The following is a 16,962-nucleotide window of genomic DNA, read 5'->3' on the forward strand; positions in this document are numbered from 1 at the left end:
TCCCTACCCCCTACCTTGTTGAGGAACTGGCTCCAGCCAGAGGGGCAGCCCCCTGTGGGAGGCGGGTCTGGGGGCTGCTGCTCTCTGGTGCTGTTGCGCCGCTTGCAGATGTAAGGCAAGGCTGTTGTGCACCTCTGGTCCCCCCAGTCCTCTGTGAAAAGTAAAGAGCAGTCACTCTGAGTGCGGGGCCTGGCTGCCAGCACCTGGCCTCAGGCCCTGAGAGGAGGCGGGGCTGGGACTCGGGTCCTGTGTCCAGCTCTGAACTCAAGTGCTCTGTGGCTGCTGGACAGGCACCGGCCCGCCCCTCTCTGGATCTAATCCTTCTTGGGTTGGGCGAACAGAGAGGATGAGAAGAGACTGAGGGCCCCTGCCCGGGCTCACCTCGCTGCCCTGAACACCAACCCTCCCCTCAGCTTCTGCACCCTCTCTGCCCTACCCTGCCCTCACCTCGGCTGGCCATCATGTACACGCACTTCTTGTCCTTGCCGATGGGCCGAGGTTTGCCGGGGGCCCAGGAGATGAAGTTTATAATGGAACCATCTGTCCACCTACAATGGCACAAGCAGGAGTGATCCCAGTACAGGGCACCAGGTTAGACCTCCCCTGAATGCAGAAGTGAGGGGGCAGAGACCAGGGCCCAAGTCTAGGGGCTCAGGGCCACAGACTGAAGAGCGAGGCTACTGAGCTCAGTGCAGCAGGAGCCCAAGGACCCAGTGCCTTCCATTTCTCTAACTAGAAAAGAAGTCTAAGGATCCCAGAGCAGGAGTCCAGTGGCAACGCTGTGCTCAGACACGCATATGCTCTCTGGTCTTTCTGTGCCTCATGCCTGGTAGGTGAGCCCTGAGCATGAAGAGGCCCCTCTGGACCATCATGTGTTCTTTCCCACGTCTTCAGTGAAACTTTTTCATGAGTGACCCCAGCATAATACGAATTGCTGTTATTTAGTGCCCATGGACAGAGTAGACTGGTAGGCTGCAGCCCATGGGGTCGTGAAGAGTCGGACACGACTAAGCGACTTCACTTTCACTTTCATGCATTGGAGAAGGAAATGGCAGCCCACTCCAGTGTTCTTGCCTGGAGAATCCCAGGGACAGGGGAGCCTGGTGGGCTGCCGTCTATGGGGTCGCACAGAGTCAGACACGACTGAAGCGACTTAGCAGCAGCAGCAGCAGTGCCCAATAACGTGCTTCCCAGGTGGCTCTGTGGTAAAGAGTCCACCTGCCAATGCAGGAGACACGGCTTCAATCCCTGGGTTGGGAAGATCCCCTGGAGAAGGTAATGGCAACCCACTCTGGTATTCTTGTCTAGGAAATCCCATGGACAGAGGAGCCTGGCGGGCTACAGTCCACGGGGTCCCAAAGAGTCAGACACGACCGAGTGAGTGAACAATGAGCTGGATGCAGCACCAAGGATTCAGACACCTTATTTTTAGTCCTAAGGACAACCCTACCAGGCAGGCCTCGTTGTTTCATTTTCTGGTGAGAAAACCAAGAGAGGCCCAGAAAGGTTAAGTCATTTGCTCAAGGCCACACAGCCCGCAAGGGGCAGAACCGGATTCAAAACCAAATCTTGTCTCTTGTGTGCGATGCTGCCTCTCATTTCCAGCCCAAGTCCCTGCTAGCCACCCACGCATGCGCCCTGCTGCCCAGCTGCCCAGCCACACCCACCGCCCGGCCAGGGCTCCCACCTGAAGCGCCCGTCGCTCTCTGAGGTGTGCAGGCCGATCCACCAGTGCTGCTCCTGGCCCCGAGAGAACTGGGGAAGCCGGGCATAGGTGAGGATTGGCAGGGCCTTTTCCCTGGCTCCCGGGCTGCCCTCCCTCCTTGCTGGCATGCCCACCTTCTGCAGGTTGTGCCCCAGGAAGTCCAGCTCGGCCTGGCTGTGCACTGAGACCAGTTCAGCCTGGAACCACGTGCAGATGCGCTGCGCCTGCGCCCACGTGGAGTGGTGTTCGAAGAACTTATACTCAGCCTCCTGGAAACGCAGCCATTCCCGCCGGCCTGCAGGGGCAGCATATGGGTGGAGTCCAGGCTGCGGCTGCCTGCCCGCCCCGCCCAAGGAGGAAAAGGCGGGTTCAGGGCAGCCAGGGCAGGCGGGCCTGCGAGCCCATCTGACCTGGACCCTTAATGTGCCCCGATCCCCTTTTCCCTCGGCTCAAACCCTTAACCCCCTTCCTTCTGTCCTGGTCAAGCCCTGCCCTGGCCGGCTGCCACGGGGTGTGGGATGGTCAAGAAGCCTCACCTTGCGGGCTGACGTCAGGCTCCCGCACGTCCGTGCCTACGGGGACAACAGGGACAGACACGCTGCAGAGAAGGGAGACCCTTCCTTGGACCCGGGGCCCTGCCGCCCGTCCTCCCTTGCCCGGTCCGGCAGCGCCGCCCCACCAACCTCGAGGGATCTTGCAGATCCAGTCCAGCTGCGTCTCGCACTGCATAGCCACCCACTGCAGGGAGGCCAAGTCGAGCACAGTGCAGCTGCGGATGTCATCATCGTCGTGCCGGCTCCGGTCGAAATTGTGGTAAGAGAACTGGTGACGTCAGAGGGGGAGAGGGGCCTCAGGCACCAGGCACAGGCTGTCCCCAACCCCAGAGCAGACCTACGAGAGGCCTGGCGTAAGCTGGGACCCCCCCCCCCAACCTGGGCTAGGCACCCCCATCACCCTCTCCTTCACCAGCTGGCCTTTGCCATAGGCCCTGCCTCTACTGAACCTCGTGCACCTTTGAAAGGCCACGCCCACTCCAAAAGGCCACGCCCACATCCCGTCCACCGCCCCGCTTCCTCCAGGCCCCCTCACCCCAAGTCCATCACTCCAGCGCCAGCTCTGCCCGGCTCCGGGGTCTCGACGGTTCAGGCCTATCCAGAACCAGTGCTGCTCGTGGATCTCGGGCTCTGATTCACTTCAGCACAACCCGAGGGTGGAGACAGAAGGCATGGGGAGGGTGAGAGTTGTAGGGGAATCCTTGCAGCTGTGACTCGGGCAGTCCTGGGGGCCTGGAGCCTCTCCATCTGGGGTTCACACTGAAAACACTGTTGAGCCCACCCTAAAATGTCTTCTCCCCAGAGAGAACTGGGCCAGCTGGGCCGGGCACCCCACTCACTGACTGAGGGCAGGTGTGGCCTGGCCCCTTCCACTGCTGCCCTTTGGGTAGGGTGTGCCCCTCCAGCAAGTCTGCAGACTTCCACTTTAGGAAGTAGACAGGGGCAGTGCATAGACCTGGGGCCATGGACTCAAACACACCTCGACTCCAGCCCTAGGTCATCCCTGGACCAGCTAGCTCTGTGACCTTGGGCAAATAACCCAACCTCTCGATCAGCCCACAAGGGATAATGTCTACTTTGTAGGGTTGAGGAGAGCATTGAATGTGGTTCAATGTTTACTGCAGCCTCTGGCACACAGTGAGAAGCGATCAACATGGGCTCTGATAATCACTAGTCAAATAGTGTCATTGTGCTGTTTGCTGGGAGGAGACGTCCCTGGATTAAGATCTCAGGAAGCCTGGATCCATTTGGATGGTTCCCAAGGCTAAGGGATGATGGGGTTGTGTGTCATAGGAACCTACGAGACAGAGACAGGGTTCTGGGGGGAACCCCCATGGGTAAATGCTCACTTTTGCAGCCTTTCTTGTCCTGTCTCTCAGGAAAAGCTGTTTATTGAGAAGTGCAGGTTATTATGGGATGGTGTAGGGTTACAGGAAGGGGCACTCACTTGGATAAGCTTATAGATTTTTCCAGGGAGAAGGAAAGATGGTAAAGATTAGAGTTGTATGTGTGCTCGGTCAGTCGCGTCTGATTCTTTGTGACCCCATGGACTATAGTCCACCAGGCTCCTCTGTCCTTGGGATTTCCCATGCAAGAATACTGGAGTGAGTTGCCATTCTCTTCTCCAGGGGAATCTTTCCGACCCAGGGATTGAACCTGCATCTCCTGTGTCTACTGCACTGCAGGTGGATTCTTTACTGCTGAGCCACCAGGGAAGCCCCTAAGGGTTAGGGTTAGGTTTGTGTAATCTGAGAGTCGGAGAGGGCACTGTTGGCTCAAATGAGCAACACAGGGTCTCCAACTCCAGCGAGACCAGGGTTACTTAAGTGGGGACAGGACAGGCCTGGCACTAGCAGCGGACACACAGGTCACTCCAAGCCCTGGACAGACCTCTCTGGGGTCACCTTCATCCTGCTCACTGCCCCGTGTCCAGCAAAACCAAGAGCCCCACACACGTGCACGTGGGCCAGCGCCTTAAGCTCAGTACCCAAAGATCTTGTTGAGCATATTGGCCACAAAGTGCTCCTCTTCATAGCTGGCCAGGCTCAGCAGCTGGGCCCCCAGCTCCTGGCAGGCCCCCTGGGCCTGGACCCAGGTCTTCTTGTCCTGCAGCCGCTCCGAGCTGAACACCTGCAGGGGCAGAGTCCAAGCTGTCCCTCTGGTCCACCTCCCCACGGGACAACTGCCCTCCCATGACTTGTGTGGAGAGGGGGCTGGGGCTTCACTGGACAGGGTGTCAAGGCTAGTTAAGATAGCCCTGCTCATCAGAGAGGGAGCCCCGGGGGAGGAAAACTGGCTCAGGCACCTCCCAGAGATGGTCCCAATGACGAGTGGGGCAATCAGGGCTCTTATCCCAGCAGAGCCACAGTTTGCTGTGGGCAAGTCCCTCCGCTCCCTGGATTTCAGGATCTTTCTATAATAAAAGACCCTGAACTACCTCAGTGGCTCCCAAACCCAGCCAGGTTTAAAAACACAGATCACCAGGCTCCACCACAGCCCACTGAATCCCCATCTCTATAGTGACAGCCTGGAAGATTTTTAAATTTTTTTAAACTGAAGTACTTCTGTACTTCGGTTTAAAACATTGATTTACAATGTTATGTTAATTACTGCTGTACAGCAATGTGATTCAATTATAAATATATATATATGTGTGCGGGCTAAATCGCTTGTCATGTCCTATTCTTTGCAACCCTATGGACTGTAGCCCACCAGGCTCCTCTGTCCATGGGATTCTCCAGGCAAGAATACTGGAGTGGGCTGCCGTGCCCTCCTCCAGGGGATCTTCCTGACCCAGGGATTGAACTCGAGTCTCATTATATGTTTCCTGCAGTGGCAGGCGGGTTCTTTACCACTAGTATTACCTGGGAAGCCCATAAATATATACAGATTCTTTTTTAATATTCTTTTCCATTATGATTTATCATAGAATATTGAATATAGTTCTGTGTGCTATATAGTAGGATCTTGTTCTTTACCTATTATATACATAAAAGCTTATATCTGCTAACCCAAACCTCCTACTCCATTTCTCCGCCAACCCCCTTCCCTTGGCAACCACCAGTCTCTTCTCTACATCTGTGATTTTGTTTCTGTGTCATAGATAGGTTCATCTCTGTCACATTTTAGATTCCACATATAAGGGGTCACATATAAATCATGCTCCCAGGGCAATTCTAAAGAGCTGCCAGTCTGGCCCCATCTGAGCGTCTCTAAAACTGATGGTCTCTGTGGGTTTTTCAATTCCTCAATTGTTTACTGAGCACCTGCTGTGCACCAGGCCTCAGAGGACACTGACAAGAGTTTCAACAGAAAGGACCTAAGGGGCGAAGTTTCTCTAGGGCCCACCTGCTTGGATCATGGCTGGGTCATACCGGGACCACCCACCCCACCAGGGATGCTGTCTCTTTGCTCTCGTTTCTCTCCCCCCACCCCGAGGCCCACAGGCTGCCTACCTTATAGCAGTGCCGGAGTTTGGGATCTGAGCCCCAGCCCTGCGGACAGGCGCCGGTGAGGCTGGGTGTGGGGTCTGGCCCAGGCAGCTCAGGAGTCACGGGCGTGCCCAGGCTCTGGCGGCAGATGTAGCGAGCCCGGAACGATGTGCAGTTCTTCACCTCCCACAGCCCCATGGCGCTGCCCGTGGCCAGGGCCACGCAGCCCCCACGGCTGTACCCTGGAGGAGGGAGGGGGGGACCCACACACTGAGCCCTGCCTCATGTCCCCGAGGGGCACCTCCATGGCCCCCGCATGGGGAGCCAGCTTGGCCATCTATGCAGGAACATGTGCTGTGGGGTCGGGGGTGGCGGGGCTGGAGAGCAGGAAGGAAATGGAGGCAGAAGCCTCACTCTGCGTTGGCTCCTGTGAGATCTTAGGCAAGTTGCTTAACCTCTCTGAGCCTGTTTCATCATCTACTCCATCTTTGAAAAGGCTTAAAAAAGATAACAGGGGACTTCCTTAAAAAAGATAACAGTGGACTCGCGGTTAAGCATCTTCCTTCCAAAGGGATATGGGATCGGTCCCTGGTTGGGGAACTAAACTTCCACATGCCGTCGGGCAACTAGAGAAGCCTGTGTACTGCAACCACTGAGCCCGCGAGGAAGACCCAGCACAGCCAAAAAAATAAAAAAAGATTTATAAAAAAAATTTTTTTAAGATAATAAATGTGAAATGGCATAATAGCAAGCACTTGTTCTATGCCCACTATTCCAAGCGCTTTACATATATTAACCCATGCAAGCCGCATGTCAGCCCCATGAGGAAAGAACCATTATCCCCATTGGACAGATGAGGAAACTGAGGCTCAAAGATGGACAGCTAATAAACTGCAAAGTCAGGACCTGAGCCAGGCATTTCAGCTCTGGAGGCCATCCTTCTATCCACATCACCACACTCTATGAATGCTGTCTCCTATGAAGCCCTGGGTCTTGGTCGTGGCAGGGGTGGCCCACCATGGCCCTCCCGGCTTCACCAAGGCACCGCCGAGAAGGAGGCTGAGCGAGGGGCTCACCAGGCTGGTCCCGGTTCCAGTGGGTGTACATGACCTCATCCCCGCTGAGCCAGCGGAAGGAGCCCGTGAAGTTGAGGTCCTGCAGGGCTGTCCAGAAGTACTCGCCATCCCAGTTGTAGATGAGGCTGCTGACAAAGGCCTGCTCGAACCTGAGGGAGAGAGGCTGGTCAAGGCAGGCAGCTCAACCCCCACAGCTCCTGGGGCCCCAGGCCAGACGGCCTGCTCAGGGAGCCTGGGTGCTGCAGCCGATCGGAAACTTGCTCAGGGAAGTGGGGACCCCTGGGGAAGCTGCAGCTGATACAGCTGACCCCCGCTGCTGTCTGCATCTCCACGCCTTGCTGAGAGAAAAATCAGACACAAGCCAGCTCTTGCCTGGAGAATGCCAAGCACAGAGGAGCCTGGCGGGCTACAGTCCACGGGATGGCAAAGAGTCGGACAAGACTGTGCGACTAACTTTCACTTTTCAAGGCCTCTTTGGGGCATCCAGCCCACACGGAGGCCTGTTTTTGCCCCCACCCAGTAACTGCCCCATGCTGGGGTCGCCTAATAAACAAGAGTCATTTTTATGATATTAGAAAAAGGCCCTGGAGATAGTTGAAGCTCAGAGGGACGCAATGCTCAAGTCCCTCTGCCCTTGACGGCAGGCTGCTGGCCCTTCTGGCGGAGGGACTGCATTCAACCAGGACATAGGGGTGGGCTGGTCCCCCTCCCATACCTGTTGGTGATGGTGACCAGCTGAGAGCCGTGGTCGGTGCACAGGCGCCGGGCCTCACTGTAGGTCACCTGGTCCTCTCCCAGCCAGTAGCAGGAGGGGCTGTGCCACGTCCAACCCTGGCTCAAGAGAGTGGGCAGAAAAGGGGGTGTCTGGGGGAGGGATTCTCTCTCACCGATAAATCCTGGGGTGGGGATGCCAGCAGTGGCACCACTGAATTTTCTGCAGGCTTGAGCACAGGACTGACGGGGCTGGTTTGACACCAGAGCCGGCTGTTCCTGTGCTGTGCCTGCACCGTGCCACGCCACACTGCCCCGCCTACCATCACCCACAGCTGCCAGGTCCAGAGTGGAAGCGTGGCCCAAGGGAGGCAGCCAGTCACCCGGCCTGTGGCCTGGCCAAGAAAGATGAGTGGCCCACTGGACTCCTCTCTCGGGTATTTGAACCAAGAGACGTATTGGGAAAACTGCCAGCTGGCTGGGAAATGAGAGCTGAAAAGCTGGGAGAGCAGCCAGCAAGTGGAGGGGGCTGGTTGATCCTCAGGGGCCTGGAGAAGCTGGAGTAATGGAATGGAGGCAGTGCCCGCCTGAGGGCGGTGGGGGCGGAGAACAAGCCCTCAGTGAGGGGCAGCAAAGTTGCAGTAGACCGCCCGTCCTTCACGGCTGGCTCGCAACACCCCCCGCCACCCACCCCAGGAGACCAGGGAGGCTTTACCCCACCAACCCATGGCCCCTTGGGTTGCCCTGAGGGCCTCTCCGCCCCTGCAGATGAGGACTTGAGGCTCTGAGGCATTACATGACTTGATTTTATACAGACTGTACAGGTGGAGCCCAGGCCTGAGCCCACGCCACAGAGACTGCGTCCATCCCCGCCATAGCCCTGCTCCTCCTAAAATGACCCCAGGTGCCTACCAGGGTCTTCGCTTCCAGCAGGCCTTCGAGGGGGATACCTGGGGGCGGGAGGGCTGGAGCCTGGGAGAGAGGCGAGGTGGGGGAGGGGGGCAGCCCCCTGGGCAGGAGCCAGTTCAGAACAAGCTGGTGTGTGTATATGTGTGTTTATGTATGTGTAGGTGTATGTGTTTAGTTGTATTTATGCATATGTGCATGTATGTGTATATGAGTATGTGTGTTTACGTGTATATGTGTCATTGATGTTTAGTCTCTGAGTCATGCCCGACTCTTTGCGAACCTATGGACTGTAGCCCACCAGGCTCCTCTCTCCATGGGATTTTCCAGGCAAGAATACTGGAGTAGGTTGCCATTTCCTAGTCCAGGGGATCTTCCTAACTCAGGGATTGAACCCACATCTCTTCCACTGGCAGGCGGATTCTTTACCACCGAGCCATCAGGGAAGTGTGTGTGTGTGTGTGTGTGTGTACTGTGTATGTGTGGATATGTGTGTTTATGTATGTATGATATGTGTGTGTTTGGGGGGCTTCCCTGGTGGCTCGGACAATAAAGAATCTGCCTGCAATGAAGGAGACCTGGGATCAATTCCTAGGTTGGGAAGATCCCCTGGAGAAAGGAATGGCAACCCACTCCAGTATTCTTGCCTGGAGAATTCCATGGACAGAGGAGCCTGGCAGGCTACAGTCCATGGGTCACAAAGTGTTGGACATGACTGAGTAATTAACACTTTCTCTTCCTTTTCATATAGGTGTGTTTACATGTGTATGTATATGTGTGTATGGGGGGAGAGGCACAGATCCCCATATTCCAGCAGGACTGTGCTAAGACCCCTGGCTCTCCTGGGGTGTTAACCATGGCGGCTCAACAACCCCCCACCCACTCCAGGCCGGCCCTGGCGCGGGACAGTTAGTAGTAGCCCCTCTGCCTCACCCAGCCTGGTCAGAGCCCCGGCCAGCCCCTAACTACACTGGCCCCCACACTCTTCAGCCCGGCCCCATGTGCTCTCCCTTCCTCCCCACTAGAGCTCATGCCTGCAGGCATTTCCTGCTCTCCCCTAGGGGAGCGTTTGGGGTGCAGGTGGGTGGGTGTGATAAGGGGGCTTGATCCAAAGGAAAACAGAGTGAGAAACCAGACTGGCAGTGAGGGGCTGCCAGGAGGAACATGGCTTCAGCAGAGGGAGCCACCAGGGGCCCAGACACCACAAAGTGGCCTTTATGAGCAGCCTGCCCACATGGTCCACAGTGCTCACATCCCTGCCTGTCAGGGCAGGGAGGTGGGTAGGCGCGGGGCTGAAGGAGGGAAATGGGTCAATCACTCGCCCTCACCCTCACTCACACCCTGTCTCCCCGACTCATTCACAGGGAGGGTGACCAGAGTGGCCTGGTTCCCCCCACCCGCACCCCAGGAGAAAGACAAGCACACACTGTGTCTGTGGCTGGTGTGCGTGCCAGCAAAGATGGGTGGGAAAGCGGGGGGTGGGGGAGAGGGAGGGTACACAGAGGAGACCTAGGTGGTCCCCAGCAGCCTCCACGCAGGTGATGACTGGACCAGACTTGGGGGTGGGAGTGGGTGGCCCGCCTACCCCCACCTCCGAGTTCTCTGCAGCTTTCCATGGAAAGGGGGCTCAGGGCTGGGGTGGAGTGGGGAGCTCCACTTCCTCCCAACAGCTTTCTACCCCCACCCCACCTCATCCTGTATCACTCCTTCTGGATGGAGCAGTTTGGAGGGCAGGAAAAAGGGAGGATACTACAGGAGGCTGCGGATTCCTCCTGCCCTCCTGCCCCCGGGAGCCCCTCCGGCTGGCCCCATCCGGGGCAGCTCCAGAAGCACCCTCACCTTCCGGCAGCCGTGGTCCTCCTCGGCGGCCCCCTGGCTCAGCTGGCCTGCCTTCTTGCAAATGGACGGCAGGGACTGGTTACAGGGACTGTCATTCCAGCGACCTTCCTAGGGACACAGGGTGAGGGGCAGTGTCAGTCTCTCTCCCCCAAACCTCCCAAACCTGGCCCTGCCTCTGACTTGCTGTGTGACTCCAAGCAAGAAGCTTGACCTCTCTGTGCTCCATGGTGGAAAATGGGTGGGGGCGTGCAGGATTAGTGCCATAAGCCTCACTAGGCTGATGTGAGCACAGAGTAGCTATGCAGATGCATCCAAACTTTGACAAGCACTGTCAAGATGGAAAAGGTGCTCTTTTAAATTAGCTCACTTCATAAACACCAAGGACAAGCTGGCTAAGACAGATGAGATTCCCAGTTTGGCAAGGTGTCCAGTCAGTACTCGCAGATCCAGGGCAAGCAGAGACTGTGTGCCCAGACCCTCCCCTCGTTGATGGAGCTGAATAGGAACTTAGTTCAGCCCCTCCTAACAGCCTTGGTGCTTCTGTGCTCAGTGCATCCAGCCAGCAGTTTTTGCCTGCCTTGAGTGCCATCCGGAGGGCAGAGGTGTTTGTGTGTCTCAGCCCCCAGGAAAATGCGCAGTATTTAGCAGATGCTCAATAAAAGCACGCGTTCTCAATTGTATCCGACTTTTTGTGACCGCATGGACTATAGCCCGCCAGGCTCCTCTGTCCACGGGATTTCTCAGGCAAGGATACTGGAGTAAGTAGCCATTTCCTAAAACAGCATCCTCTAAGCCAGATGCCTCTGGAGTCCCTGGCACTGTTGGCTGTATCTCAAGGCAGAATGTCCTCTCTGTCTCTGAGGTCGGTAGTCTGTCCTACGGTTTTGTCTTTTAAGGAACAGACTTACCTCTGTTTGAAACCCTGTATCAATTCCTTCATCCGCCCACACTGTCTGAACCACAGCCATGGCAGACAGTCATAACGCCACCATTTCTTGAGAGGACAGGACCCTGCGCTGGGGTAGGGCTGGCAGGGAGCAGCCCTGCCTGGGGAGCTTGTCCCCATAATGTGGGTTCTGACGCCACCTGCTGGCGGGCAAGTGCAGCCCGCAGGAGACCAAGATCATCGCCAGGCGACAAACGTCCAAAGGTTTCACTGAACTCCATTAATCCTCATGAAGACCCTCTGAGGTTGGCACCTTTAGAGTTCCACTGACAGCTGGGAAAACTGAGGCTAAGGAAACCGAGGCACAGAGACATTAAATAACTTGCCCAAGATGACCCAGCTAGTTAGAAGTGGAGAAGAGAGTCAAACCCTGGCAATCTCACCATGCGGATGGGAAGGAGACAAATGGGGAGGGGGGGCTTCCGAGAGGCAAGGGGGGGCGGTCACAAGCAGGACACCCCTCAGCTGTGGTGGCACCGGGAGGCGGGGTCTGGGGGCCCTGTAAGGAGAGAGGGTTCTTACCGGCCCCCAGATGGTGACACAGTCCTCCAGGCTGTCTCGGAAGTTGTTGGGCTCAAAGGGGTGCCAATGGGTGAAGCTCACGAGGCTCCCGTCGGACCACTCAAAATTCATCTGCAGTTTCAGGTCGTTGAGACCAATCCACAGCTCCTCCACCTCTGGGGGGGTGCGGCAGGGGAGAGGGGACATCAGGAGGTCGGCCTTCTCCACTGGCAGGGGAGGCGAGGACAGTGCCTGAGCCCCCAGGACAGGCGTTGGGCAGGCAGCCCCTCACCCTGCTTGATCTGCTTGGTGATGAACTCCAGCTCCGCCATGCTGTGGATGCTGAGCAAGTCGCCCCCGCCCCGCAGACACATCTTCTTGGACTCCTGCCAGCTGCGCTTCTCAGCCTGCAGGCGGTAGCAGTGGCCCTGGAAGGGCTGCCAGCTGGGCTCACACTCCACCTTCACGTTGGCCCACACATCTGCGGAGACCAGAGAGGCCGCTGTTCAGGGGCCCAGACGCCCAGCATGGGCTCGGACCCACTGGGGTGTCAACGCAGACAGGGCCTTGAAGTCCACCTCCTCCCCAAACGTGTCTTAGATCCACTCTTCCCACCAAGCCAGGTCTGAATACCGAAGGATGTTGAAAAGACAAAACCCTCAGGGCAGCTGGAGCCCTGGGAGATGGTGGCAGATTCCACTCAAGATAGGATGGCCCCTCCAGCTGGGGCTCTCAGAGGGAAAGATGGATGGGGACTCAGGACAGAACTGCCCCGGGAGCCTCAGTTTCCTCCTCTGTAAAATGGGGCTTCCTGCTGTAAGATTCCAGCTTAGCTCATGTCCACCTCACTTAATAAATGACACCGCCAACACTGTCTCAAAGGACATCTCTGGGGACTTCCCTGGTGGTCTGGTGGCTGAGACTCCATGCTCCCAGTGCAGGGGAGCCTGGGTTCATTCCCTGGTCAGGGAACTAGATCCCACATGCCGCAACTAGGAGTTTGCATGCCACAGCTAAAGATCCTGCATGCTGCAACTAAAAAAAAAACAAACCATATGCCACAACAAAGATTGAAGGTCCCACCTGTCACAACTAAGATCCGGCGCAGCCAAATAAATAAATATTAAAAAAAAAAAAAAAAAAGAAGATGAAGAAAGAAAAGAACACCTATGGAGCAGGCCACATCAGTCCAGGATGAAGCAGGTGGGAAATGCACCCCCCTCCCAAGTCAGCAGCTCATGAAGTCACTGCTGCCCGGCAGGCATCTGCTGGTTGAAATTCTTCCTCTCATTCCCTCCACCACCCCTTTTCCTCTCCCTGAACCCTAGGGCTGAGAAACCGACCGGTCTTAGGCCCCTCCTCACCCCCATCTCCATGCATTTCAAGTTCACCCTCTAGGGATTGGGGTCCCAGGGCACCTGATGCAAACAAGCTCTCACTTGGGCCTTGGCAAGAGAAAACAGGACTTCATCAAACCACCTACAACATCGGGCTCGGGCAGGATTCTGCCTGGCTGGGCAAGAAAACATGTACCCACTTGAAGCATAGTCCCACTGGGATACACTCCACCCTGGGAGATGCTCCAAGGACTGGCCATACTGTCTCTGGCAGACCCGGCAAAGTGGGGAGGGCTCAGAGCCTAAGCGGGCTCCCTCAGTGGCTCAAGACCTGTCCATCATCTCTTGTCAGCAGCTGAGCTAAGACCCGAGGCTGCCACCTGGACAGAAGAGTTTAGTGGAAGGGAGGAAGCTCAGGAAACGTGGATGCTTCAGGGCCCGATGGCGCCTGCCTCTGAAATGACATGCTTCGAGTGATGAGTGCTGGAAGGCAGGACCCACCCAAGAAACTGCTTAGAAAATAACACCCTGGGACTTCCCTGACGGTCCAGTGGTTAAGAGCCTGTGCCTCCACTGCAGGGGGCGCGGATGCCATCCCAGACTGGAAAACTAAGGTCCCACGTGCGATGCGTGCAGCCAAAAGGAAAAAAGAAAATATGCCTCACGCAGAGAGATGTGGGCCGGGATGAAAGAGGAAATCCAAGGCTAGAGACATATTTGCAGGTCCGTGAGGCCTCAGGGGAGGGCTCCCCACAGCAGCCATGCTGGGCAGATCCAGGGTACAGAGGACTCGGTGAGGGGCCAGGCCCGAAGGGGACCACATAGGCAAGGCCTGCCCACACCAACCCTCCTTTCTTTGCCTGCCCCAGGCTCCCCCATGTCCACCCCCAGGGGGAGGTGAGGTGCCCTTGATGTGGGCACCAATGTTTTAAACCTTTGCTCCTGATCCCCTAGGGGATGAGGGGAAAGAACAGTGGCCAATGGCCCCAAATCAACCTTTGGCAACACTTTAATGGTCAGAAGCAAAAGTCTGCTCTGTAAGTTCTCCACTTTCTGTGTTTTGTGAATTTTTGTTTTGTCTTGCTGTATTTTCTTTATATAAATCCCCTCTTCACCCCATGGGGACCAGACTCCTGCAGGAGCCCCTCCAGCCCATGGAGATGCTCCTCTGAGCCAGGCCAGGTCTCCAGCCTTTCAGCAACCCTGCAGGGGATATGAGTTTACCTACCCTCAATCGGCACCTCTGAGACTAAGCTGCTGGATGAAGGCCACACCCCAATGCGGCGCCCTGCCCCTAAAGCTACCTCAGTGAATCACAAATGTGAGCAAGACGCTCCCTGCCTTAAAAGCCTGCAAAGCCTCCCACAGCCTACCTGGCCCCACCTGAATTTCACCAGGAAGCCAAAATCCTTTAGGGACTGGCTGCAACCTGCCTTTCTGAACTGTTCATGTCCCCGTGCCCTCTAAGCCAGTACTTCTCAAACTCCACACCAGTCACTAAGATCTTGTGAAATGCAGGTTCTAGTTCAAGTAATTGGGGGGAGGAGGGGCGAGGCACCTGAGAGTCTGCATTTCTAATAAGCACTTATAACATCACTTGGGAAGGTGCTGTTGGTCCAGGGACCACACTTTTTTAAGTTCTCACATAATGTATTATTATGGACGACTGTTCTGGAAAAACATGGACAGCGTGAATGCATTTGGGACCCATCACAGACACTTAGAAATACACCATAGTGTAAAAGGAGGATTTGATGACAAGTGATGTTGGGTCAGCCTGTTCCAAAAGCAAGCAGAGAATCAGGGGAACCAACACGGCTCCCTGAGGGAACCCTTGGGTGTGTCCCTTGCTGCCCTGTGGGTGGGGCGCCTTGTCCACGCTGGCAGCACCCATCTCTTCTGTTAAACCACAGCAGTAGCAGAAAACGGTAGCACTCCTTTGGTGGTTTTTTGTTTTTGTAGGTTCCCAGTTTTTTGTTTCCATCTTCCTTTTCAGGATTCGGTTCCAAATTCTTAAAGTAGTGTAGGTATCTAGCATCTTTCATGAATTTTTCAGGATCCAGTTCTGCTCAATGATAATGCACTGTGCCCGGCCCACCTACGGGCTCCTGCTCAGAGGACACGTCCCCCTCGGCCCCGCTGCCGGCTTTGTGGTCTTCCTTGAGGGGAGCACTTCTCTTCTTGATTCGGAAGGCCCTTTGGCTCTGGCTTTTTCTGTCCTCTGTTGTTGCTTTTCAAGCTTCGACAGGTGTTCTGGATCAGAGGCAACAGCACCAGGGGCTGGAGATTCCAGTTCCATGGTCACAGGCCCGTCGTTCTGAATGTGGACTTGCAGGCAGGCACTGAACTTGTCATCTTTGATGAGCTCTGGCCTCTCCACCTTGCACAGTGGCTCCAGGAAGCCCTTGTCAAAGGTCTCAGCCTGCCCTGCGGGCATGGCCAGGTGGAAGTGGGCTCGTTGCCCTTGAGGACGCGCTGCAGAGAGGACTGGCACAGCATATCCTACTGCTTGTACATCACGCTCTTCGACCAGTGCGTCCCACTTTCATCCTCAAACGCACACAGGTTTAAGATCTTCCGGACCACATGCTCCAGTTCCAGGGAAATACCCAGCAACACGCCGATGACCCATCTGATGGCGCCTGTCTGCTCTCCTCCAACTGTGTTGCTGGCCTGGGTGATGCGCGGCACCATGGCCTTCATGGTGGCAGCTGGGACAGGGACCACGCTTTTTTTTTTTTTTTTTTAATATTTATTTATTTATGGCTGTGTTGGGTCTCAGTTGCAGCATTCTGGCTTCTGTCTAGTTGTGGATGTAACACACTAGCTGCTCTGCAGCATATGGGATCTTAGTTCCCAGACCAGGGATTGAACCCACATCCCCTGAATTGGAAGGTGGATTCTTAACCACTGGACCACCAGGGACATCCCGGGACCACACTTTTAAGTAGTGTCCATCTGTACTCTAACCTTCAGGGTGCAATCCTCGCCGACCTTAGAGCTGCTGTGACCTTCCAGGCCTCTGTGCCTTTGCACCTGCCCTTCCCTCTGCCAGTCATGCCCTTCCCCCACACCTCTTTATGGCTTTTTAAACTTATACTTCACTTGAAAGGCTCAAATCCAATGTCACCTCCTGGAGACCCTCCTTAGCTCTCAGGAACTTGATCAATTTCTTCTCAAAGCCCTCTAATATATATTCTATTTTTTATAACAACTCGGGATATTCCATTTGTGTGTTGATGTGTCCATCACCTGCAGCAGACTGCGACCACCAGGAGGACAGGATAGGTCGTGAAGCATTTAACACAGTTCCTAACAAACGTCCCAGAATGAATGAATAGCACATTTCAATTTGTTCAGATTTCAGCAGAATCATTTAAGAAGAGGGAGGATCCGAGCCCCCTGTGCTGTGAGGGTGGGTGGGCAGTGGCTGTGGCCTGAGGAGCCTCCCACCACCCACTTCCACCCCACTCACCCCACTCACCGGGAGGCGGGGGCTCCGCGGCCGTGGCGTTGGGCTTCTTCTTACAGACGTAGGGCAGCGCGATGCTGCAGTCGCGGTTCTGCCAGCCGCCGGACGACTCCGTGCGGATCACCCCGCAGTTCTCCTCGCTCGGGTTGTCCGGCTGATCTGTGGGGAGCGCAGGGCGCCAGCGCCCCAGGGGAGAGGAACTCACCCCCTGGCCCGGGAGCCCTCCCCCGAGCCTCACGCTTCCCTGGGAAGCCTGAGCCCGCTCAGATGCCCAGCGCTGCGCTTCGGCTCTCCTGCCTCCTCCCCGGGGCTCACGTGGTCCTCGACCTTCTGCCTGGGCCAACCATGCTCACCCTCCCTGGCCAGGCTGCTGGCCTGCTGAGGGCCCCAGTGCCCATAGCCGAAGGGGTGCATGGGGATGAAATCCAGTCCACCTTCCAGGCCCAGTGCCCCCAGGAAAGGGCATCATTCCTAATTCAGACAA

General features: G+C 56.1%; 1 protein-coding gene and 1 pseudogene across 2 annotated transcripts in view; both read right to left on the bottom strand.

The window, feature by feature from the left end:
* Positions 1 to 16,962, bottom strand: part of MRC2 (mannose receptor C type 2) — a 61,159-nt gene that overhangs the window by 7,563 nt on the left and 36,634 nt on the right. For both annotated transcript variants that reach the window (XM_006044909.4, XM_025279889.3), the window contains exons 6-20: positions 16,491 to 16,637; positions 11,962 to 12,150; positions 11,691 to 11,845; positions 10,223 to 10,330; positions 7,482 to 7,597; positions 6,767 to 6,915; positions 5,715 to 5,932; positions 4,247 to 4,389; positions 2,795 to 2,897; positions 2,389 to 2,527; positions 2,242 to 2,277; positions 1,840 to 2,000; positions 1,688 to 1,755; positions 448 to 548; positions 15 to 151 (exon numbers count right to left, since the gene is read on the bottom strand). In XM_006044909.4, coding sequence (XP_006044971.4) covers positions 15 to 151; positions 448 to 548; positions 1,688 to 1,755; positions 1,840 to 2,000; positions 2,242 to 2,277; positions 2,389 to 2,527; positions 2,795 to 2,897; positions 4,247 to 4,389; positions 5,715 to 5,932; positions 6,767 to 6,915; positions 7,482 to 7,597; positions 10,223 to 10,330; positions 11,691 to 11,845; positions 11,962 to 12,150; positions 16,491 to 16,637 — 1,970 coding nt within the window. The remainder of the gene's footprint in view (positions 1 to 14; positions 152 to 447; positions 549 to 1,687; positions 1,756 to 1,839; positions 2,001 to 2,241; positions 2,278 to 2,388; positions 2,528 to 2,794; positions 2,898 to 4,246; positions 4,390 to 5,714; positions 5,933 to 6,766; positions 6,916 to 7,481; positions 7,598 to 10,222; positions 10,331 to 11,690; positions 11,846 to 11,961; positions 12,151 to 16,490; positions 16,638 to 16,962) is intronic.
* On the bottom strand, positions 12,168 to 16,476 carry LOC112583652 (annotated as a pseudogene).

Source organism: Bubalus bubalis, chromosome 3 (assembly GCF_019923935.1).
Source record: "Bubalus bubalis isolate 160015118507 breed Murrah chromosome 3, NDDB_SH_1, whole genome shotgun sequence".
Classification (NCBI taxonomy): domain Eukaryota; kingdom Metazoa; phylum Chordata; class Mammalia; order Artiodactyla; family Bovidae; genus Bubalus; species Bubalus bubalis.